This window comes from Lotus japonicus, chromosome 1, assembly GCF_012489685.1.
Source record: "Lotus japonicus ecotype B-129 chromosome 1, LjGifu_v1.2".
NCBI classification, from domain to species: Eukaryota; Viridiplantae; Streptophyta; class Magnoliopsida; order Fabales; family Fabaceae; genus Lotus; species Lotus japonicus.
In genome coordinates this window covers 119,435,822-119,457,159 of record NC_080041.1, presented here as the reverse complement: position 1 = coordinate 119,457,159, position 21,338 = coordinate 119,435,822, and the positions used below count along the sequence as shown (strand labels likewise).

At 40.9% G+C, this 21,338-nt stretch overlaps 3 protein-coding genes across 3 annotated transcripts; 1 reads left to right on the top strand and 2 right to left on the bottom strand.

The window, feature by feature from the left end:
• Positions 1–2,291: 2,291 nt before the first annotated feature.
• Positions 2,292–3,002, bottom strand: LOC130722175 (uncharacterized). The gene has a single exon (XM_057572828.1). It carries the CDS (start codon positions 3,000–3,002, stop codon positions 2,292–2,294), a length of 711 nt encoding a protein of 236 aa, XP_057428811.1.
• Positions 3,003–14,780: 11,778 nt separating this feature from the next.
• Positions 14,781–15,337, top strand: LOC130722159 (uncharacterized protein At4g04775-like). Its single transcript, XM_057572808.1, has 2 exons — positions 14,781–14,948; positions 15,032–15,337. Exons 1-2 carry the CDS (start codon positions 14,781–14,783, stop codon positions 15,335–15,337), a joined length of 474 nt encoding a protein of 157 aa, XP_057428791.1.
• A 3,335-nt stretch (positions 15,338–18,672) lies between these two features.
• Positions 18,673–19,871, bottom strand: LOC130722143 (probable LRR receptor-like serine/threonine-protein kinase At2g23950). The gene is made up of 2 exons (XM_057572788.1): positions 19,647–19,871; positions 18,673–19,176 (listed from the first exon to the last, which is right to left on the bottom strand). The coding sequence occupies exons 1-2, from the start codon at positions 19,869–19,871 to the stop codon at positions 18,673–18,675; spliced, it is 729 nt and encodes a 242-aa protein (XP_057428771.1).
• Between the last annotated feature and the right edge of the window lie 1,467 nt (positions 19,872–21,338).

The window sequence follows — 21,338 nt, the reverse complement described above, 5'->3', positions numbered from 1 at the left end:
TTTGGCATGCTAACGATTCAATCTGCTTGGCACACTTCCAGAACTGAGCCTCGTATGCCTTTCTCAATTTCAACTCAGCGTCATTAAGAACAGATTGCTCAGCCTTTTTTTCCAAATCATTTAGTTTCTCAACCACCTCCTTTTTTCTTTTATTCAGATCACCAAATGTTTCAAAATTCCAGGTCTTCAATTTATGTTTCAGGAATTTTAGCTTCTCCGTCAATACAAAAGCGCCTCTTCCATCAACCTGAGCTTCCTTCAAAGTCTCCTCTACGAAGCTTTTAAACCTCTGATCATCGAACCAGCAATTAAGAAAGCGAAAAGGCCTTGGACCCCAATTCAGAACGGATCCTCTAAGAAGCAGAGGACAATGATCTGACACATCTCTTTGCAAAACCTCTTGAACAGAACCTGGCCAACGATCCAGCCAGCTGGGGGAAACAAGAACTCTGTCCAACCTACTCATCTGCAATCCATTCGGTCTAATCCATGTATACCTCCTACCAATTAATGGAATATCTAGCAATTCCATATCCTCAATAAATTCATTAAATTCTGCAGATTCACTGCGCTGAGTAGCTGACATCGACCCTTGACCCCTCCGTTCATCCGGCTTGCGAACAGCATTAAAATCTCCCAAGACACACCAGATATCAGCAACAATACTATTCTTCAAATTAGTCAGAGAGTCCCATAAACCTGTTTTCCCAGACCTATCGCAGGGGGCATATACATTAACAAAAGAGTACACTAAATCCTCATCATGTTTTTTCCCACTGATACAAATGAAATGCTGGCTCTTGACACAACCTGATATATGGAATAATCCTTTCCTCCATATACACAGAAGGCCGCCCCCTCTGTTGACTGCCGGCACATAATCCCAGTCGAAATCAGTATCACCCCAAATTCTGCTACATCTTCCCACATCCACCTCTTGGAGCTTTGTTTCCTGCAAACACACAAGATCCACATTAAATTGCATGATTATACCTTTCACTGTCTTCACCTTCAGGCCACTACCCAACCCCCTCAAATTTAGGCTAAGAATAATCATTGACAACCAGATTGATTTCCACCCCCCTCTTTTCTTGATTGCTCTGATTCTGCTGCATTATCCCTGTTTTCCAAATCCATCAATTTGTTTACCATCTCTCTCTCATCACCAGAGAAAGTAACGCCCAACATACCATCTCTATGGACTTCACATGAGGAGTGTTACACAAAGAAGAGTTCAAGCACCGGGCAACATATCCCATTTATACCCATACCATTGATTGCAACATGTCAGGCTTGTGAAGTTGTTTGTTTTCAAAGAATAACATGTCAATATCTCATAACACACCAAATAGAGAGATATGATTAAAATAATTATTATAAAACTACTCACATATAAGCTAATTAATTTTTCGAAATAATGTTAAACTTTCCAAATTTTAAGATAGTATCAGAATTTATCCTAAATCTGTTTATCAGAGACCATCCATATGTAGGTCTCTCATATATGTTATTCCTATGGTTTTCACGCTCTAGTCTCTAGATGTCCAATTCCATGTGTGAGAGAATATATTAAAGTCTCACATTAACTAAACATATAAAAGATAAAACAATCTCAACTTTAAATTAACTTTTAAGGTACACTTAGAACTTCCAAATTCTAAAATAACACACGGACAAATCATTGCATTTGCATGTGAAGCCAAAAAGGAAAAAAAAATCAACTACAACAATTTTCGACTCTCCTAAACGAATCTTTCGTACTCTACTATGCTCAACCCATCCTTTTAGTCAATGTATCCGAATCTTACTTTTTCTTTTTCTCTGTTTCTAAGTAAATTGAAGCAAATAGAAAATAATTATGTTGGGTGCCCCCTCCAGTTCCACTTTTACCATCTTCAAATGTGAAGAAGAAACATTAAATAAATAAGCGATATGATATGTGATGTGACAGAAAATGCAGAGTAAGACAGAAAAAAAAAGAGTGAAAATGAAGTGTTAATGTATCATTACTGATTGAAAATTAAAGAATCTTTCTGACTCTGTTCAATTGATTATAGGCTGTTGTAACTTTTTTTTGGTCAATAGTGCATAATTGCAATAAAACTGGGCCAAGCCCAAAGGAATACAAGGTGGCCTTCTCGGGCAAATAACACAGAGGGAAGAAATTACCATCCTTGAAGCTAGCTAGTCTATCCACCTAAGATTACAAGAATCTAACAGAGATAATGTGGCAGCAAGAAAGCAGAGCCAGGGACTTGTCCCATCCAGCCTCGAGAATCACGAGGAAAAGACTAGAGGGGCCCAAACTGCTGGTGGAGACGTTGAAAAGCAAGGTTGTGAGCTTGAGTGTTGAACTCTCTCTTGATCCACACAAAGGTACATCTGGGGATAGCTATCTTCAGTTCTTGTATGTCCTTGAGGATTGGTGCAATGGCCCAATCGAATCTGTTGCTCTTGATTTGGGAGATGAGGGCTTGACAGTCCGATTCTACTCTCACTTCATGAAGCTGGAAGTTGGTGGAAACAAGAAGAACCTCGCGAATCGCAAGAGCCTCTACAGCCAGGGCAGAGCTAGCAATGATACTTCTGGAGTGGGTGAACAGGGTGACACCCCTTCCATCCTTGAAGATGAGTCCAATAGCCCCTCTTTTAGAGTCTAGTGAGAAAGTTGCATCGGTGTTAACCTTTATGCCACTTGCTGGAGATCTGAAGTTTGGTTCTACGATACCTGGGTTCAGGTTCCTGGTAGGGATGACACCTACATGCCCAAGAGTACCGCTGTTCTGAGGAGGGGGGTCAGTTGAGAGGATCCGGTTCAACGTTTGGACAGCATCTGGAGTTTTCCCCTCAACGAGGCATTCGTTTCTCGTTTTCCATATTCCCCAAAGAATCCGAGCAAGTTGGAAGTGCCCTTGCTGCTGGAATGTGGGAGATCTAAGCCATTCGAAGGTATCTAGGAGCCAAGAATCGAACTCTTGAGTCTGAGCAACTGTAGGCCTCATGTTGAGGGGGGACTCGAACCAAACCCGAGAGACCCAAGAGCACTTTAGCAACGCATGGGACATTGTTTTTGGGGCAGAGTGGCAACTTGGGCACAAAGGGCCTGGGAGAAGCCTGCGAAAGAAGAGTCTTTCTCTAGTGGGAAGAACTCTCGCGCTAGCTTGCCAGAGGAACATCTTTATTTTTTCGGGCGTTTGTAGATTCCAAATGTGCTTCCACAAGGTATTAGGATCAGGGTTGGGTACAGGACCTTGCAAAAGCGTTGGGTACGCATGAAGGTGAGCAATTTGGTAGCCAGACTTGACTGTGAAGATACCATTTTTGTTGCGAGGCCAACAAAGGACATCTAGGCCTGCTGAGATACAGAGAGGGGTCTGAAGAGCTAGGAAAGCATCCTCATTTGAAACATGAGCTCTTAGTTTATGCAAGTCCCATGCGATCTGACCAGGCAGGAAAAGGGAGTTAACTTTTTTGTTTGGGTCACCTCTATCAGGACAGGTCAAGGGTCTGTTGTGTAGCCAATTATCCTTCCACAAATTGGTGTGAGCCCCATCTTCCAGGATCCATCTTCCATTGGTGACCAAGAAGTCCCTGCCTTGAAGGATGCTCTTCCATCCCCCATGAAACTTGATTGCTATGTTTAACCTTGAGAAAATCACCATGTGGGTAGTGGATGCCTTTCAGGACTCTAACCCACAGGGCATCAGGGTTTTGGAGGGCTCTCCAGGCCTGCTTGGCAAGAAGTGCTGTGTTCATGAGGGAGAAATCCTTGAATCCCAACCCTCCCCTACATTTGGCTTTTGTAATATGTGACCATTGCTTCCAGTGGATCCCTTTCTCCTTCCCCGGTCTGCGCCAACAGAACCTAGCAATGAAGGAGGTAATGGAGTTGCAGAAGTTCTTGGGGAATCTAATGATGGACATTGCATAAGTAGGGATGGCTTGGAGGACAGCCATAATAAGTACTTCTTTCCCTGCTTGGTTGAGGAGTTTTTCCTTCCATTCTTCCACTTTATCCATAACTCTCAACTTGATCCAGTTTAAAGCATTAGTCTTAGATCTTCCCCATTCGGCTGGTAGGCCTAAGTACTTTCCTGGATTATCCCAAATCCCCATTTTGAGGATGCCTGCTAACTCTCTTTTTTTCTCTGCAGGTGTATCTCTACTGAAGATTATTCCAGACTTCTCCAAGCTAATTTTCTGATCTGAGGCAGTCGTATAGCTATTGAGGATGGAAATTAGTTGGTAAGCTTCTGCACTGTTAGCTTTGGCGAAGAAGAGAGAGTCATCGGCGAAGAAGAGGTGGGTTAAAGAGGGGCAAGCTCTAGTGATCTTCAACCCTTCTAACCTTCCTTCTGAGTGTGCCTTGGAGAGCATATGCGACAGGGCTTCAGTAGCTATGACAAAAAGGTAGGGGGAAATGGGGTCCCCTTGCCTAATACCACGAGATGGAGTAATCACTCTTCCTAGAACTCCATTAACTTTCAACCGGTATGAGACACCCTTGACACACTTCATTATTCTGTCAATCCAAGTCGAGTTAAAACCGAAAGCTTCCAGGCATTTTTCTAAGAAGTCCCATTCTAATCGGTCATAAGCCTTGTTCATATCAAGCTTTAGAGACATATATTTATCCATTTTGTTGTTCTTTTTTCGCAGGGAATGGAAGACTTCATGGGCTACCAAAATGTTGTCTTTAATTCGCCTACCACCAATGAAGGCACTTTGTGCTGGAGTGATCATTCCATTCATATATGGCTTGAGGCGATTAACAATAATTTTGGAGATGATTTTGTACATGAAGTTGCAGCAGCTTATGGGTCTGAGCTGGCTAATCTTTTCTAGTCTGTCCACTTTTGGAATCAGAGCCACAATGGTCTCATTCATGAAGTTGGGAAAAGAACCATCCGCGAAGAAAGATCTGACAACTGAACAAATATCATCTTCAATAGTTCTCCTATGTTGTCTGAAAAACAGGCCATTGATGAAAGGATATTTAATGAAGAGGTTTTCCTCCACTAACTACTATCAAATCCCTTTCGAGACTCAATCATAGTATAGTATCGGGTTTTGTCGTCTCCACAGGGATTGTGTTGCTACGTATTATTCTCACTAGCTAGACATTGTTTGAACAATTTAACCATAATATGTGTTTTATTTAGATTTAAATAAAGGAAAACGCTGAATAAAGCGATAAAAGAAATTTACGGAGGCAAACAAAGAAGAAAATGTATTTGGAAAATAGTTCACTTTATTTACAACTTATCCTCAACCAAAAATACTTTTATAAGATGAAATTAACATTTAAGATGCCGATAAGAGCTATTCACCTACTAATTCCTTAGTTAAGTGAATCTACCAATTTAGAACCTAGCCTTAATTCCTTAAGGCCTAGTGATCATAAAAGGAGCATTATAGCACATACCTACTCGATAAGACATTCCCAAGCTCTGTTCCTAACCTAAAAAGTTCATGTCCTAGTGGATAGAATCTGTGACTGTCACTCAAGAAATCCTAATAGTTCCTACTAGATAATCATATCCTAAAGAGGTGAGTATCCCGACTAGTCACTCGGTTTAGACCTCTTTTCCAACTCATGATATTCATACCTAAGAGTTAATGTCTCCTATTGTCACCTAGAAAACCTCAACCCTACCTAAGACATGTCTTTCTTAAGATGACTGATGCAAGAGTGGTTTCTCTCATTAACTAAACTCACACCAACTTTTCAATTGTCATGCAAATCCTAAAAATCATCATATTGACAAAAGATACATGAACGCGCAAAGAGAATTATTAAACCTAAGACATAGGTGTTTTTCCCCTTTCTATGAACTAAGCTACATTAACTCATATCAATTTCTCAATCTATTTATGAATTAATATAAACTCTTTAAATCACCAATTATTAGACAATTGAAGCATTAAACATAGAGAGAAACACCAAATAATGAAAAATCATACTTATAATTGCATAAAGATGTTTTGACTAAGAGTAAAATTAAACTAATATCATTCCAAATACCAAAAGAGAGTCAAAACACAAAAATAGGTAAAGAGAAAAGCAAAACTCAAAATAGAACGGAGTAATGGACGTTCGGAGAAGCTCTCACCTCCTCCATGGCCCTGACACCGGCCCTCAAGGGCCTAGCCATCCTCTCCCTCTCCACCAAGAAATTGCCTCCAAGTCTCCCAAAGGTTTTTTATTAGGTTTAGGAGAGAAGAAAGATGAAAAAAAAATCATAAAAAAATAGGTAAAAACGGAATTTATAGTGTCTTTATCGTTCTGTTCCGTGCAGGACCTATTGCAGCGGTTTAATTTTCGCTACATTAAACAGCAGGTGAAATCTGGTGCTATTGCAGCGGTTTCGTCCGTTGGGAAAGATGCCAGGTACGAATTTCTCCTTATTTCTTGGATTTTTTCTATTTTTCTCCAAATCATCTCCTAAAATAAAGCAAATAAAAATATATAAGAGATAAAAATAAGATAACACCTTAAAATAAACTTATCTCATCCTAAATTAAAGTAAATAAATCCTAATAATATCTAGAAAATAATATAAAACATAGAAAAATACTAAAACTAAATAAAAATATTAAAATGCATGAAATAAGCCTAAAGTGTCCTATAATGACTGAAATATCCTAAAAAATATATTACAATGTATGCAAATAAACTAGGAAAATAACCTTAAATCCCGGGTCATCAGCCATTCAGACCATTAGGCCCCGGGGGCCTTCAGTTCTCCCATGCTATCAATTGCTTGTATCACTTCTTTATTGGAGACCTGGTCATGAATGGCTTCGTTGCAATCTGAGGGGACTAAGTTAGGGATAGCGCTAACTCCTTGCTCGATATCCCGAGGGCCGGTCGTAGTAAACAGGTCAGAGTAATATTCTTCAACCGCTTGTAAAATATGATATGTACCTTCAGCCCCCCTCGACAGTTCCAGTTGATGAGAATCTGAACCGTTGGGGGCATGATATGGCCCGCCTCCTCGGCCGTAGAGTGCAAATTAGAACCTTGATGGTTGTGTGTTGTGGCTCGTGGAACCTTAGCTTCCTGGGAAATGCCATCCTGACCCAAAAATCTGCTATCATTCAAACAATCTCTTCCTCGCTTGAGGGATAAGTTGTCTAGCGTGAGGTGCTCTGATTAGTCTTGAGAGCCTCCAGAACCCGACAATGGGGAAAGGGGCTCCATACCCTCTTCTTCAAGGGGGAATTCAACAAAGTAATTAGCCTTGTGAGGGCCTTTTTGGAGATCTTTCCTTGGTTCCCAGACTTGGGGGGGTGGAGCTCTCAGGGATCTTTCCTTGTGGGATGGTCCTTCATAAGGCCCAATGGTAGAGCTGGGTACGCGGGTGGCCCGCCCCGCGTAGGCCCGCCCCGCACAAGCCCGCCCCGCGTAGACTCGCCCCGCGTAGGCCCGCATTTTAGCGGACCTCTATTTTCCGGGCTATGGCCCGCACTAGTCCGCGGTTTCGCGGGCCGGTCCGCGGACGTTGGCCTCTCTTACCCCTTTTTTGCCCTTGTAGGCCCGCCCCGCATTGACCCGCCCCGCGCTGGCCCGCTCCGCGTAGGCCCGCATTTTAGCGGTCCTCTATTTTTCGGGCTATAGCCCGCACTAGTCCGCGGTTTCGTGGGCCGGCCCGCAGACTTCGACCCGCTTACCCGGCTCTACCCAATGGATATGCCTTTGGTTCTTGATCTGCGCATGACAAGAGTTGAGTCCTTATCTGGAGTGGAAGGGAATTGACTGGAGCCACATTTGTTTGGGCTAGGCCCAATATCCTTATTTTGTCGGTACAGGAAGTCCAGATCCCTAGGGCCCAGTCCAAAGTGAGGAGTAAAGGAGCTTAGGCCAGCCCTAGCAGCATTAGGTCCTGGCGCCTCCACCAAAACTCCTTGAGGGGAAAAGGTATACCACTTGCTCTCACCATTGCTCGGGTTGATGGATCGGTCGCTATCGCATCTGATGATCTGAAAAGCAGGAATTCCTGCAGCCTTACTAGCCGTGTCAGTAGGAGGGCTTGTGGATGAAAGATCCTTAAACGACAAATTGGTTGGATAAGACTTGTCCCCATTATGCCTCAAAGAGTCGTGGGGTAGATTGTGGGAACCATTTTCTTCCACAATTGCCCTTGCTTGGTTAGCCCGTTGGGAGGCAGGATGAGGGGTGTCCAGGGGTATTTTGGACAAAATGGATACACCATGGAGTTGACCTAGGTAGAGTTCCCGCGCTGAGTGGGTCTGGCTGGTCATGACTGACAAAGTTGGTGCGGTTACGCACGTGATGAGAGCCTCCTGGTTGGCGACCTTCAGCCACGTCATCGTCACCGTCCTTCGTGCGTTGCGGCGAGGTTTTCCTCAAGGCGTTTTCCAATAGGATGGAGGAGACATATTTTCCTTGAGCAACACCTAATGAGGGGCCATACCGGGGCGTTGCCGAGTTGAAGACCGCCATGGCCTTAGGGCGAGAGCAGCTCTTATGCTCGTGACCAATGATACCACAATTGTAACAGAAACCCGTCATCTGTAAGATCAAGTTTTGATCTAGTAGTACAACTCTATGTTTTGATGATTACATGTTAACTATTGTGTATGAACAATTATGGTACTCTAACATTGTTTTCTGAGTGTTTTAATGACAGGCTCTGACTCTGATCTAATTACACATTAATCAGAAGCACTATGCTCAAAGAGTTACCTCCGCAACGCTTTCGTACTCACTATGTTCAATCTGAACAGTAGATTAAGCTTCAGAAGATCTGAAGATAGTAAAGCACTTATATGGATTCAGTTCACTTGAAGCTCTGAAGGATCAGAAGCTCTGAAGGTCCAGAAGCTCTGAAGGTCCAGAAGCTGAGTAGTGAAGATTCTGAAGTCCAAGAGTAAGCTGGCACTGAAGACCAAGTACTTCTCCTCTGAGTCCAGATGCAGAAGGTACAAAGGTTAGAGGATCCAAGCTTCCCTCTAACTCTGATCACCAAGCTTCACAAGTTCCAACATGAAGCGTCGCTCTGATTAGAAGTCAACTAGGATAAAGGTCATGTCACTATCCAAAGTACAAAAGCAATTGTACTATTCCTGACGACCTTACCTAACTTATTCAGCCACAACAGAACCTGGAAAACCCAGATTTTCCCTACAACGGTAGCATTCCATGCAAACTTCCAAACCTTAATCCTTGGAGTATATAAAGAGGCTGAAGATGAAAGATGCCGCTTAAGAAACTTTGTTCAAGCTCACGCGATATTCAAATATTCTCTTAAGCAATCTTTCTTCACATTGTACCTATTGTGTTTACTATTAGCTTTCTGAGAAGCATTTCTTTGTAAACCCAAACTTTCAAACAGTTGTTTGTTTTTCCTTAAGGAGACCAAGGTTGGTCAGATCCTTGAGAAGACTAAGAGAGCGAATCTTAGTGATAGCTAAGTCATTGTATTGTTAGTCACTTTGCAGGTTGCAAGTGCAGTTGTAACAAACTCTAATTAGTGGAATGCCTTCATTCTAAGAAGGAAGAAATCACCTTAACGGGTGGACTGGATTTGCTTGAGGGATTTATCAAGTGAACCAGGATAAAATCATTATGTGCTTTCCTCAACTCTTATCTTAGCACTTTTATCCTCGGTGTTTGAAGAGATTTGTTAAAATCTCAAGTGGGAAAAGTTTTTAGATTGAAAACGCTATTCAAACCCCCTCCCCCCTTTCTATCGTTTTTCATACCTTCATCATCTTCTCATACTTAATGAAGACCCAGGTTTTTGGGAGATCCTTCCTGTAACGCCCCAATTTCTCAACTGAGGAGTCACATTAGTTACCTAACAAAATCTAAGGACTATTTCGTAATCCTAAGAAAACACAATATATTTTTTTCCTTTTCGAAACACTGAACATAATTGAATACATAACATAGACTTTATTCAACAACCCGTTCCCGACATATAATAATAGTGTCATACAATATCGTAAGCAGGTTTCCAAAATAAGTACGCTCACTGGAACAGTGGCGAAGATAAAGTTTAAACAACAGAGTTTTCAGATGGGGAAAGAAACTCGGACATAGTCCACCAAAAGGAAGAAGCAACTGCTTCATCCACCTCTACTCGACCGCCCACGATCACGGTCTCCAACTTGAACAGCTAAGCTTCAGCGGAAGGCTCTCCATCGCCTAATAGCGTTAGGCGCCCAAACAACAAGTAGCAAATAGAAAGGGTTAACTCCATAGAATTACCATGTATGAAAGAGAAAATCATGCTATTCAAATTTAACTACCTATCATGGTAAATAAACCAACAACATAACTAAACTCATATATCAACAACCTAACATATAACATCAATTCAGATATCGACAACCTAACATATAACATCAATTCAAATATCGACAACCTAACATATAACATCAATTCAGATATCAATAAAACAATAACTAAAATCCAACAACATAGGGTTAGGTGTTAGTTCCCTATAATGCAACTATATGCTTCTACCAAAATGGATCGATCAGCAACGTCTCTCAAGACGGGACGATCACGTGGGACAATCACCACCACACCGCCACTTAACGCCACTACGGACGGGACAATCACGTGGGACAATCACCACCACACTGCCACTTTAGGACATCTCGAAAGATGGGACGATCACGTGGGACAATCACCACCACACCGCCACTTTATAACGCCTTAAAAGACGGGACAATCACGTGGGACAATCACCACCACATTGCCACTTCAAGTTCAAGCCCTAAATGCCAAGTCAATCAACAACTCCCAAATCCAATAACCAAGTCAAGTATCAACAATAACCATGCCATATCCACTAGAAAGCAGTAATGACAGAAACCAGTAAACGGCCGAAGCCTCTCAGAAAACGGAGACACACGTCTCAATAAGTTTACTCGGCCGAAGCCTTCAGAAAACATTTGGCACAAGCCTCAGAAACAGTCAACATAAGCAAGCATAATAATCATAATCATCTGCCAATCAATATAAACATCTTCATCTCAAACACAGGCAGTGCGATAAAAGCAGGCAAGACTCAAAGACACTCTAAAACTGAGTTACCCTTACCTTCGTGAGTAGAAGTTGGGCATGGAAGTTGTGAACCTAGAACAAGGAAACACAATCATCAACACAAGCCCTACTAGAAGTAACACTATCTAATAACGCTAATCGAAACCGGAAAGAAAGCTTTTAAAGCTTCAGAGTTCCTCTTAAGGCATGAATTGACAACAGAACTTCGTTCGCTAAAACGAGCATAACTCGAGCTACAGAACTCGGAATGACACGAAACCAGCGCCAAAATTTCGACAATCGAAAGAGCTACGCAATGGTTCAGGTCATAGAGACCCAAAAATTATTTTTGGACACGGTATCCTAAGCAATAGGTTTCGGCCACTCTAAAAAATAGGGTTCCCGAACTTTTTCTTCGATCTAAATCGATTCCTAGGTATTCTTAGGCGATATCTAGGCCAGGGAAACTCTCAGAAAAATTATCGAATCGAAAACTGTCGCAGGGGTATTTTGGTCAATATTTTTAGCTCGGAAACTCAAAATCAGAATTTCGAAAAATAAATTAGATGGGGTTGATACCAACGACGATTATGACGACTAATCTTACTAACGCTAAACTCAGTCGAGGGTTTTAAGCCCAAAGGTTGGAACTTTAGCCAAACATGGGTATTATGAGCAGAATTGAAATTCGGCGGCAATTCGGCGAGAATCGGCGAAATGAAATCCGCTAAACATGCTCAGGGGCACGCAGGGAATAAGTTTAGATAGAAAGATGAAGTTATCTAGATAGTTTTGTAAAAACCTCAAAACTTAGAGCACTTAAAAGCATAGAGAAAAGCGGCAGAATTTACGATCAGAAGTGAGGATTAGCATCAGTACCTTGAGACCTACGCGTAGCAACGAACTATGGAACGATCAGGCAAGAATCGGCGAAAAACTCTTCTCCTCCTTCTCCTCTTGTGGTCGCGGGTTGTGTGTGTGTGTTTTGTGAGGTTTTTGTTTCAAGCTTCACATATTTATAGGGAATGAAATGGAAGATATTTATCAAAGATCGGATAAGTATGAATAGATATTTATCAAGATTGGATAAGTATGAATAGATATTTATCAAAGATTGGATAAGTATGAATAGATATTTATCAAAGATTGGATAAGGTTGAATAGATATTTTGTAAACCGGTACAGATTAGTTTAGATATCGGAGGATTTAACTCATAGAGTTAAGATAAAAATATAAGAGCGATCCCGATTTCTTCCTACTGATTCCAACGTATTTTAGACACGATATTTATCCCGCTGAATCTTCTAATTCTTCAAAGAAATATCAGTATGATTTTTGGTTTTCGAGGCTTGCTATATAGAGGGTGGAAAAACGCGGGAAAATGAAAGTTTCGCGATTCATATTTTTCCGGCTTCGTTCTCCGTGAATTCTAAGATAGGTTTTGGCGACAAAATTCCAAAACTAAAAAGAGGTTTCCTTGTATTTTAAGTGACTAATGCAAAGTCGGTGTAAAACTATTTTACCCGATAAGTTACTTTTTGCATCGAATGTCGGAATAGAAAACTTCCTTCTGAAGAAAGATTGAAATCATCAAGAGAAATGGGTGTACGCGTGTGGAATCTTCTTTTGAAGCTCTGAATAGAAAAAGTCTTCATCGTCGGTTGATTTTAGGTTTCTTGAACTATCAGGGTTTTAGTTTCGGCAAACTTCCAATGATTGGAATCGGACGTTCGTAGATCCTAGAGTTTCGCCTTGAAATGATAGTTATAAAAAGGAATAAGAGAAAGTCTTATATTCCTCTTGAAGATTTTTGGAATTATTCCTATAGTGTTCCAAGGGTGGAAGATCTTTGAAATTTATTCTTTTCCTAAGGTTCTTGTCCTAGGTTTAAGCGAATACTGCTTGCGTCATAAGTTCCGTCGGTTCGAATCTTGTCCTTTCACCAATTTATTCCAAGCTAAAAACTTGGGTCTTACACTTCCTGGGGATCCAGAAACCTGTAAGCAAAGGTTTCATGGTATTGAGGCGAACTTTGACTCTGAGGAAGGTCCTTAGCAGGTGACCATCCACAAGGGGGTTTTCCACTTCTAGAACCTCTCCAATGTAACTGGCTATCTTTGCAGTGTTGGTGGTAGAGAAGGAGTCAAGAGGAATACCGTGAATTTGGACCCAACAGTCGATTAGGGAGAAGTCAATCTCAAAAACTGAGACCTCCGGAGACCAGCTTTGTAGACTAACAATATGCCCCATGACACTCCAAGGGCCTCCTTCATGGACCTTCATCGTATCCTGTTTATCGCTGAAGTTGAAAAGGAAGATGTTCACTCCCATATCAGAGATGGTAACTTCAGTCTTCAGTCCCCAAGCCTTGGAGATAATGTCTTTGACTGTGTGTTTACTGAGAGGTTTCTCAGTAAAGATTTTCCCCACTAAAGTTCTTTCAGCAAGTTGGGAACCTTCATGGGGGTCAGTTAGAAGCTCGATGGTAGTACCTTCCAGCTCATGGAGAGAGCTAGCGTTCACCGGATCGTATTCCATTGAACTCATCGTGAACACTGAAGGTAGAAGGAGAAACTCTCATACGGGAGTCACTCACAAGCAGGGAGCAGAGGGGGTTCAATGCATGCAGGGAGAAGATGAGGGGCTTTGAGCTGTGTCGGCACAACTCAGACCAACCGGTGGGTACTAGCAACCTATGAAACCCTCAGTGAGGAAGAGCTCCATTGTACGGAGAGAAAAAGCCCTTTGTGATCTTATCTTTAGTCATTACTCTTTTGTCATCTCTCTCTCTCTACCCCTTTCTCTTCCTCTCTCATACCTTGAATCTTCCTTGCATACTCATACATGCTACTGCAAGTGTCAGACATTGATCCATCTGATCTGCCATTGCTGAATCATCAGTATAGGGAAATTCCGGCAGAGGCAATTCAAAATATTGCCCTTCATAACACAACTGTAGAGCCTATAATAAAAGCAAGAGTTAGTTTTTTTGTGTTGAGAAATTAAGATATTATACCTTTTATGTGGCCAAAATATACCTTATGCAGGTTGGTAAGATTAGCACCATCCATCACGCGTTCAATGATGAGTTCAAAGAGGACATGTCCAAAACTGTACACGTCAGCCTTGCTTGACAAGACCCCAAATTTAACTTTAGGGGCCATATAAGTGCTGTAGAAAAAAAAACTAATGAAATAAGTTTAATAGTTTTATTTTCTGATAGATAATAAAGGGAAAATTATGTAAATGGTTCCTAAACTTTGGTCACCGGACGTTTTTGGTCCCTCCCCGGAGGAACTTCCGGAAATAGTCCCTCCGGTGACTCTAACCACCGTGCCTGAGAAACTTTCCGGCCACCGTGCAGACATGGACATGCCACGTCAATTATTGAGCTGACGTGGCATTTTATTTTATTTAATATTTAATTTTTTTTGTAAATAAAAAACATTTAAAAAAAACCCTAATTAACTAAATCCCTATTAACTAAGGCCCTAATAACTAAATCCCACTAACCCTAAAACCTATTCCATTTCCAATACAATAAGATCTGAAACTAAGGATCCCCAATTCATGAGTTAGGGTTCTTGAGTTTCCCCCAAATTCAACCTTCCTCCTCAAATTTGACTTCATCCCCAAATTTGACCTTTCTCTTCATCATCGCAATCATCTCTCATCTCTCTCTGTTAGTAATCGAGTTAGCTTCTTCATCCTTGCATCATATTCATCTTCACATCATATTCATCGATCTCATCGGGCTTCATGGCAAGGACGACGTCTTGCAGTTCTTCGTCTCCGTCACTTGGTCGATCCACTGCTACTGCCGTCCTGCGTCGAGGCTTCTGTGAATGTGGAGAAAGGATCTTGTACCTGACCTCCCACAGTGATGCCAATCCTGGAAGGAAGTTCTGGAGGTGCAAAAATTGGAAGGTATGCATCCTCATCCTTATTATGGTTCCTCTTCCTTATTATGCATTGTCATCGTTTTTATGAATCTCCATTTTCATTTGCAGTCACCAACAGAGTGTGGCTTCTTCTTGTGGGACGATGAAACTGTGTTTGACGCAGCACATAGAAGAACTGCAATTAAACTCACCAAAACACTACATGAGCTGGGTGAGATGAAGAAGAAAGTGGATGATAGCAAGAAGGACTTGGACGAGATGAAGATTAAAGCAGAAGAATTGAAGATGAAGAATGATAAGGTTCATAGGAAGCTTGAGAAAGAAATTTGGAAGAAGAATATGGCCATTGTGTGTCTTGTTGTGTCTTGGTTTTGGTTTGTGGTTATGTCAAGAAAAGTAAATGTTTCTGTGTAAGGTAGATGAAAGGGGTATTGTTGTGTATGTAGATGAAAGGGATATGGATGAAATATTGATGGAGATTAAGTGTGGTTGTTGGATTGTACCTAAATGTATGACTGGTTTTCCCTTTAATTAATGTAGGTGGGTTCTGAATTCATTTGTTTATCATTCTTTCCCTGCCTTTCTTGCTTCCAATGAAATACAGAAAGTGACATATAACAGATAACAGATAACAGATAACAGATAACAGATAACATAACATAACATCTTGAGAATCTCAACTATTCATGCACTGACAAAATGGGATAACTTGTTGGGACTATTGTCAACAACAGCACATGACTAATCCAATGAGAATCTCAATGATTCATGTCTTCACAAAGGAAAAATATGTGGTCCAGCCACTCTTAAACAACAACACAATAAACAAAAGCTAAAAGGTCTAAGTGGTCCACAATACACAAAGTTTTTCAAAAGATGCACCCCATGTGCAGGCTAAACAATATTACATTTTAGGGACACATAAAGTGAAAGTGGTCCACAATTCCTTATGGATCTACTCTTCTACCCTAACCCTTCACAATTCTTTTTCCTTTTTTGAGTTTCTTTGCTCCTCCTACACGACCAGCAACTCCAACATAATTGACTTCATGATCTGCAACTTGATCTTGGAGCTGAGAGCTATGAGGGATTGCAGCAGTATCTGCAGGTTGAGTACTTGCAACAGCAGCAACACCTTCTGTGATCTGAACACTCCCCTTCATAAAAGAACAAGTTTGAGGGTTCTGGACATCAAAACTTTGGAAAAAAAATTGCAGATCTGGGTAGTATAATTACCCCATGTGTTTGATCTGCAGCTACAACTGAGGTTTTTCCTTTTTTTCTTTGAAGGTCCTCTTGTATTCTTCCTTACCTGTAAATAATGTCACATGCTTATTACTTCAATACACTGAAATTGGTTAAACTTAGCAGATCTGTGCAGGATATTTACCTTCCCAACTGGCTGTGTTGAATCAATCACTTGGTTAGCATCTGCATTAGCACTAGTTCCTGGCTTTGTCTTCACCTGAAATTTTAACAGTTTTAAATTTCCAACAACATGTTTGAGAATAGGATAAAGAGAGGAAAAAAATGAGTTTGTATTTTACCCTCTTAGCAGTCTGCCTTCTTGTTCTTGCAGCACCTTGAGTACTACTTTCAGGAACTTCAGAAAACCCTGCATCAGCTATTGAGTTTGTCCTCACCTGTTTCAAGGTTAGTCATCCACATGAGTTTAAAATTGTCATTGAACAAAGAAAATAGGATTTTCTTTGGATAAAGAGAGGATCAAAATGAGTTTAAATGATTTTGTTATTTACCCTCTTAGCAGTCTGGCTTCTTGGTCTTGCAGCACCTTGATTGCTACTTTCAGGAGGTTGAGATTCTGGGCTAACAAATGGATTCTTGCAGCTTCTTAAGTTGTGGCCAAACTCTCCACACCGACTGCACTTGTTCCTTGAAACCCCACCTCTATGCAACCTTGTGTTATTTTTAGGTGTGTCCTCATGTGGGTCTCTCCTCTTGAGTTTCTTAGGTCTCCCTGGTGCTCTCTTGTACAAGGGAGGGATGATGTATTCATCATTGGTTGTTGGCCACATTTTCTGACCATTAATGGGAGTTATCAAATGGCCATAAGTTGCTCTATATGCTTCCCTCCTATAGTATGCATTTACAAAATCTTCTGGCTTTTGTCTATTGTGTGAAATGGCAGCAACTGCATGCCTACAAGGGATCCCCACCAACTCCCAAAGTTGCAACTACATCTGTGTTTCTCCAAATCAACAACAAACTGGTCCTGTGTCAGCATGTTCTTCACCTCAAACTTATTTTGCCCAGAAGCTGTAGGCACCCAGTATCTAGTCATTTCAATCTCATGGTTTCGTCTTTTCAGTGGCAAAATTGGCAGCAAAGTGTGGATTTTCATGCCCATCTCCTCCAACAACTTCTTCATCATCACTAGACAAGATTAATAGTTCAGGCTGGCTATTGTTCCTTTTTGCTCTAGACTGCTGCCATTGGACTCTAACTGATCTTCTAGGAGGCTGTGTGGAAGGAGCATGTCTTTTGGCAGCAGTATTTGACTTCTTTGGTGGAGCAGTAGGTTGAGCAACCTTCTTTGGTGGAGCAGTAGGCTTTGTTGTGTTCTTGGTTGACAAAGTAACATGTTAGGGTCTTGTTGTGCCATCCATGAAACAGAGAAGACCAAGTGGGGTAATAGGCAACTCATCTGCTTCATGTTCCACAAACAAATGCACCAACCCTCGATTATCAACAGCATATGTGCCAAGCACCATGGCATCATTGTCAGCCAAAACAGGGTGAAACTTCTGAGCAATGGCATCCTCTTGGGTCCTCCACCATAGTTTGAACTTGCCTGCCCTATACCCCATATCTTTAACAAGATCAACACATTCAGAGTAGCTCCACTGGTCCAGATCAACATCAGTAAAGGTTGTGACTTTTCCGTCCCTGTAATGAGGATGTGGTTCCAAAGCAAAGATCCCATAATGGTGCACAACCAGTGTGAACGGCATATCCTACACCAAAATAAGGCAAAAAATAACCTCTTTATACAACAATTCAACAAACATCAAAATGTAATGTAAACACGAATAAACCCTAAACCCAATCAAATTAGCAATGTCAGTCACAATGTCCTCAATTAGAAAGGGAAAAAATAGAAGGGACTAGGAACTCGATTTCGTATTCAAAGGAGGAACTCGATTTCGTACCTCTTGTATTCTCTAACCCTAAACTCGTATTCTCCTCGTCGACGAGAGCGAGAGCAGAGAGCACAGACCACGTCGTCGTCGACAGCGAGCAGAGAGCGGAGACCACGACGTCGCCTCCTTCTTCGTCGCCTCCTTCTTCGTCTCTTCTCTCCTTCGTCTTCTCACCTTATCTGCAGAGGGATGAGTTTCAGAGGAAGTTTCTAGGTTCTATCCAACATGGGTAGGGATTTTAGGGATGGGTTAGGGATTTTAGTCTTTTAAGTTTAGGGTTAATGGGATTTAGTTATTAGGGCTTTAGTTAATTAGGGTTTAATTTTTTTTAAAATGTTTTTTAATTACAGAAAAAAATTAAATATTAAATAAAATAAAATGCCACGTCAGCTCAATAATTGACGTGGCATGTCCATGTCTGCACGGTGGCCGGAAAGTTTCTCAGGCACGGTGGTTAAAGTCACCGAAGGGACTATTTCCGGAAGTTCCTCCGAGGAGGGACCAAAAACGTCTGGTGACCAAAGTTTAGGGACCATTTACATATTTTTCCCGATAATAAATAATAAACACTAATTAAACAACCCACACTTACTCAGTTCCCACAACACCTTTTTTTGCCACAATAGGAGAGGAATTGCGGTGAGAAAACAACATCCCCAATCCAAAATCCGATATTTTGGGAATGAAGTTGGCATCTAACAGAACATTAGCCAACTTGATGTCCATGTGGAGGAGCACTCCGAACTCCAACTCATGATGGAGATAATTCAAACCAGAGGCAATTCTTAAGTTTGTTATCGGTGCTGAATATGATATCATGAATATTGCCCAAAAGTTGCCATTCTCATCAATGATGTGTCCTAAAGCTGGCAGAATGTTTTGGTGGTTTCCAATGAGAGACATGAGCTGCGCCTCATTCTTAAGCGAGTTCTTCATGGTTGTACCCCTTTTTACCGCAACTTCAGTTCCATTGTCAAAAATGCCATAGAACACCTCCCCAAACCCACCAGCCCCAAGAAGGCGGGCGAAGTCTGAGGTAGCTTTTGTTACATCAGCAAAGTCGATGAGCGGAAGAGTTATTTGAGGAATAGCCTGATAAAAACAAGATAAACAAATCAATTAAACCTCAAGAGGATTCAGATAGAAATACAAGGGATTTAGCTACTTAATTCACAAGAATGAAGAAAGAACCCTAATCCAAGATGATTAGAAATCAATCGCATTATGATATCAGAACAAGTAACCAAACATATAATGGGGTTTAGCTACTTTGAAGAAAGAACCTAATTCAAGAAATCAAGCCTAAGTAACCAAACATATCATGATTCACAAGAGCATCAGAAGAAGAAAAACCTAATTCAAGAAATCAAGTCTAAAATGTAATATCATAACCAGTAACCAAACATATGATGAGTTTTAGAGAACATCAGAAGAAGAAAAACCTAATTCAAGAAATCAAACCCTAAAATGTAAACATATGGTTCAAGAAATCAAACCGTAAATGTAAACATATAATGGAGCAATGTCAAAGGTAGTGGAAATTTGGGGAAGAAGAAAGATACCTGATTGTTTTCTTCTTCAAATGCAGCAGCACGAATCAACAAAGGTCGCTCCATCATTTGCATTCCATGAACGAATGCTCCACCCACACCTGAACAGCAGACCGGTTCGAGGGTAAGTTCCTTCATCTTCTTCATGCAACAGACCATGAAAGGTTTGGAAAGTTTGGATGAAGTGGAAAATTTGTAGGGAAAAAGTTTCAGCGAAGAAGAGGTAACCGCATCCATGGAGAAAAAGTGCGAAGAAGGAGAAAGGGTTCACTTCGATAGGGTTCTGAGATTTGCGATTTGGTGCGTCGAATTATAATACTTTTTTTGGGTTTCCTGATCGGACCCCTAAAAAAAGCCTAAAACGTTTGACTTTTTTTATTTTATTTATATAAATTGGGTCCGTTTAACATGGAGCGGCTCTAATTTTTGATCCCGCTTTTTTACCTGCCATCACCCTTCACGTGAAAAAAGGTTAAGTAAATAATTTTAGTTAAAGTTTTAAGCATTCCATTAATTGCTAATCATGATTCTTCACTAGTATATATTTAGGGCACTCTCAGCTGGAATTAATTTCACACTTGAAGAAGATTCATTACCCTTAGCTCTGGTAGTACCCACACCACCACCATCATTCTCCGGTAGATCTAACCCACAAACCCCCTAACCCGTAGCAGCGAAAACAAAGTTATCCTCCGAATTCATTGTCTCGTGTTTCTTCATTAAGAAAGCATTATCGATCTCAAAACCCCCAATTTGTGGGTCCTAGTTCGAGAACCTCGTAGTTCAATTCGAATACACATAACTGATGTTTGTGATTTTGTTGGTAAATCTGCAAGTGTACAGAAACCTCCGAGTTTTAAAATATCGAACCACAGAGATTGTGAGTGAGAATTGTGGATTTAAGCCTAAAGTTTGCAAGTTCTTAAAACAGTAAAATTCTGAAATTGGTTTTGAATGTTTGTGACAAAGGTTTTGCAAAAGAGCAATGTTGAAAATGTTTAAATTAACAATTGATGGAAAAATGCCTTGGGTTGTTGATCATCTAATCCACTTTAGTCTACCTATCCTATGCATGTGAAACCTTGATTTATCCCTTGTTGCTTTAGCCTATGTACTTACTAATTGATTCCTCACAAAAGTAATTCTCTCAAATTGAAAGTTAAGCCCAATTCCTTGTGTACTTAATCATTCATAAGAGATTTTTAAGCATACATATTCAGGCCAACAAAATCCTACCCTCACTTTATTCCTAGAAGCAAGCATAGAAGGACCTATTCCAATTCATGTCCCTAAATCATAACAAACTTCCATTTGATTATAATCTAGCCTATAGCAAGGGTGCACCAAAGCTAAACATGCATAATGGAATTGAAATACAAGGTAAATCAAGAACTCATGCATAGAGATAGGATTTAACAAACTAAAACTTCATAGAATCTCTTAACCCAAAGCAAAAAAGAGAACTAGCCACTCATGGCTAGTGAATTCATACAGAAAATGTAATAAGAACCTGAGAAAAATACAAGTTGGAAGCCTTCCTACAGCCTCAAGGTTCTCCTCAGCTCTCAAACTTGATCCAAAATGAGTAAAAATGACTAACTCCTCAAAGAAATTAGCCTAAGCCTTATTTATACACAAAATAAACGAGTCTGGGCGCTCAGACACCAATTCAGAGCGCCTGAGCGCCAATTCCAGGGCAAAAAC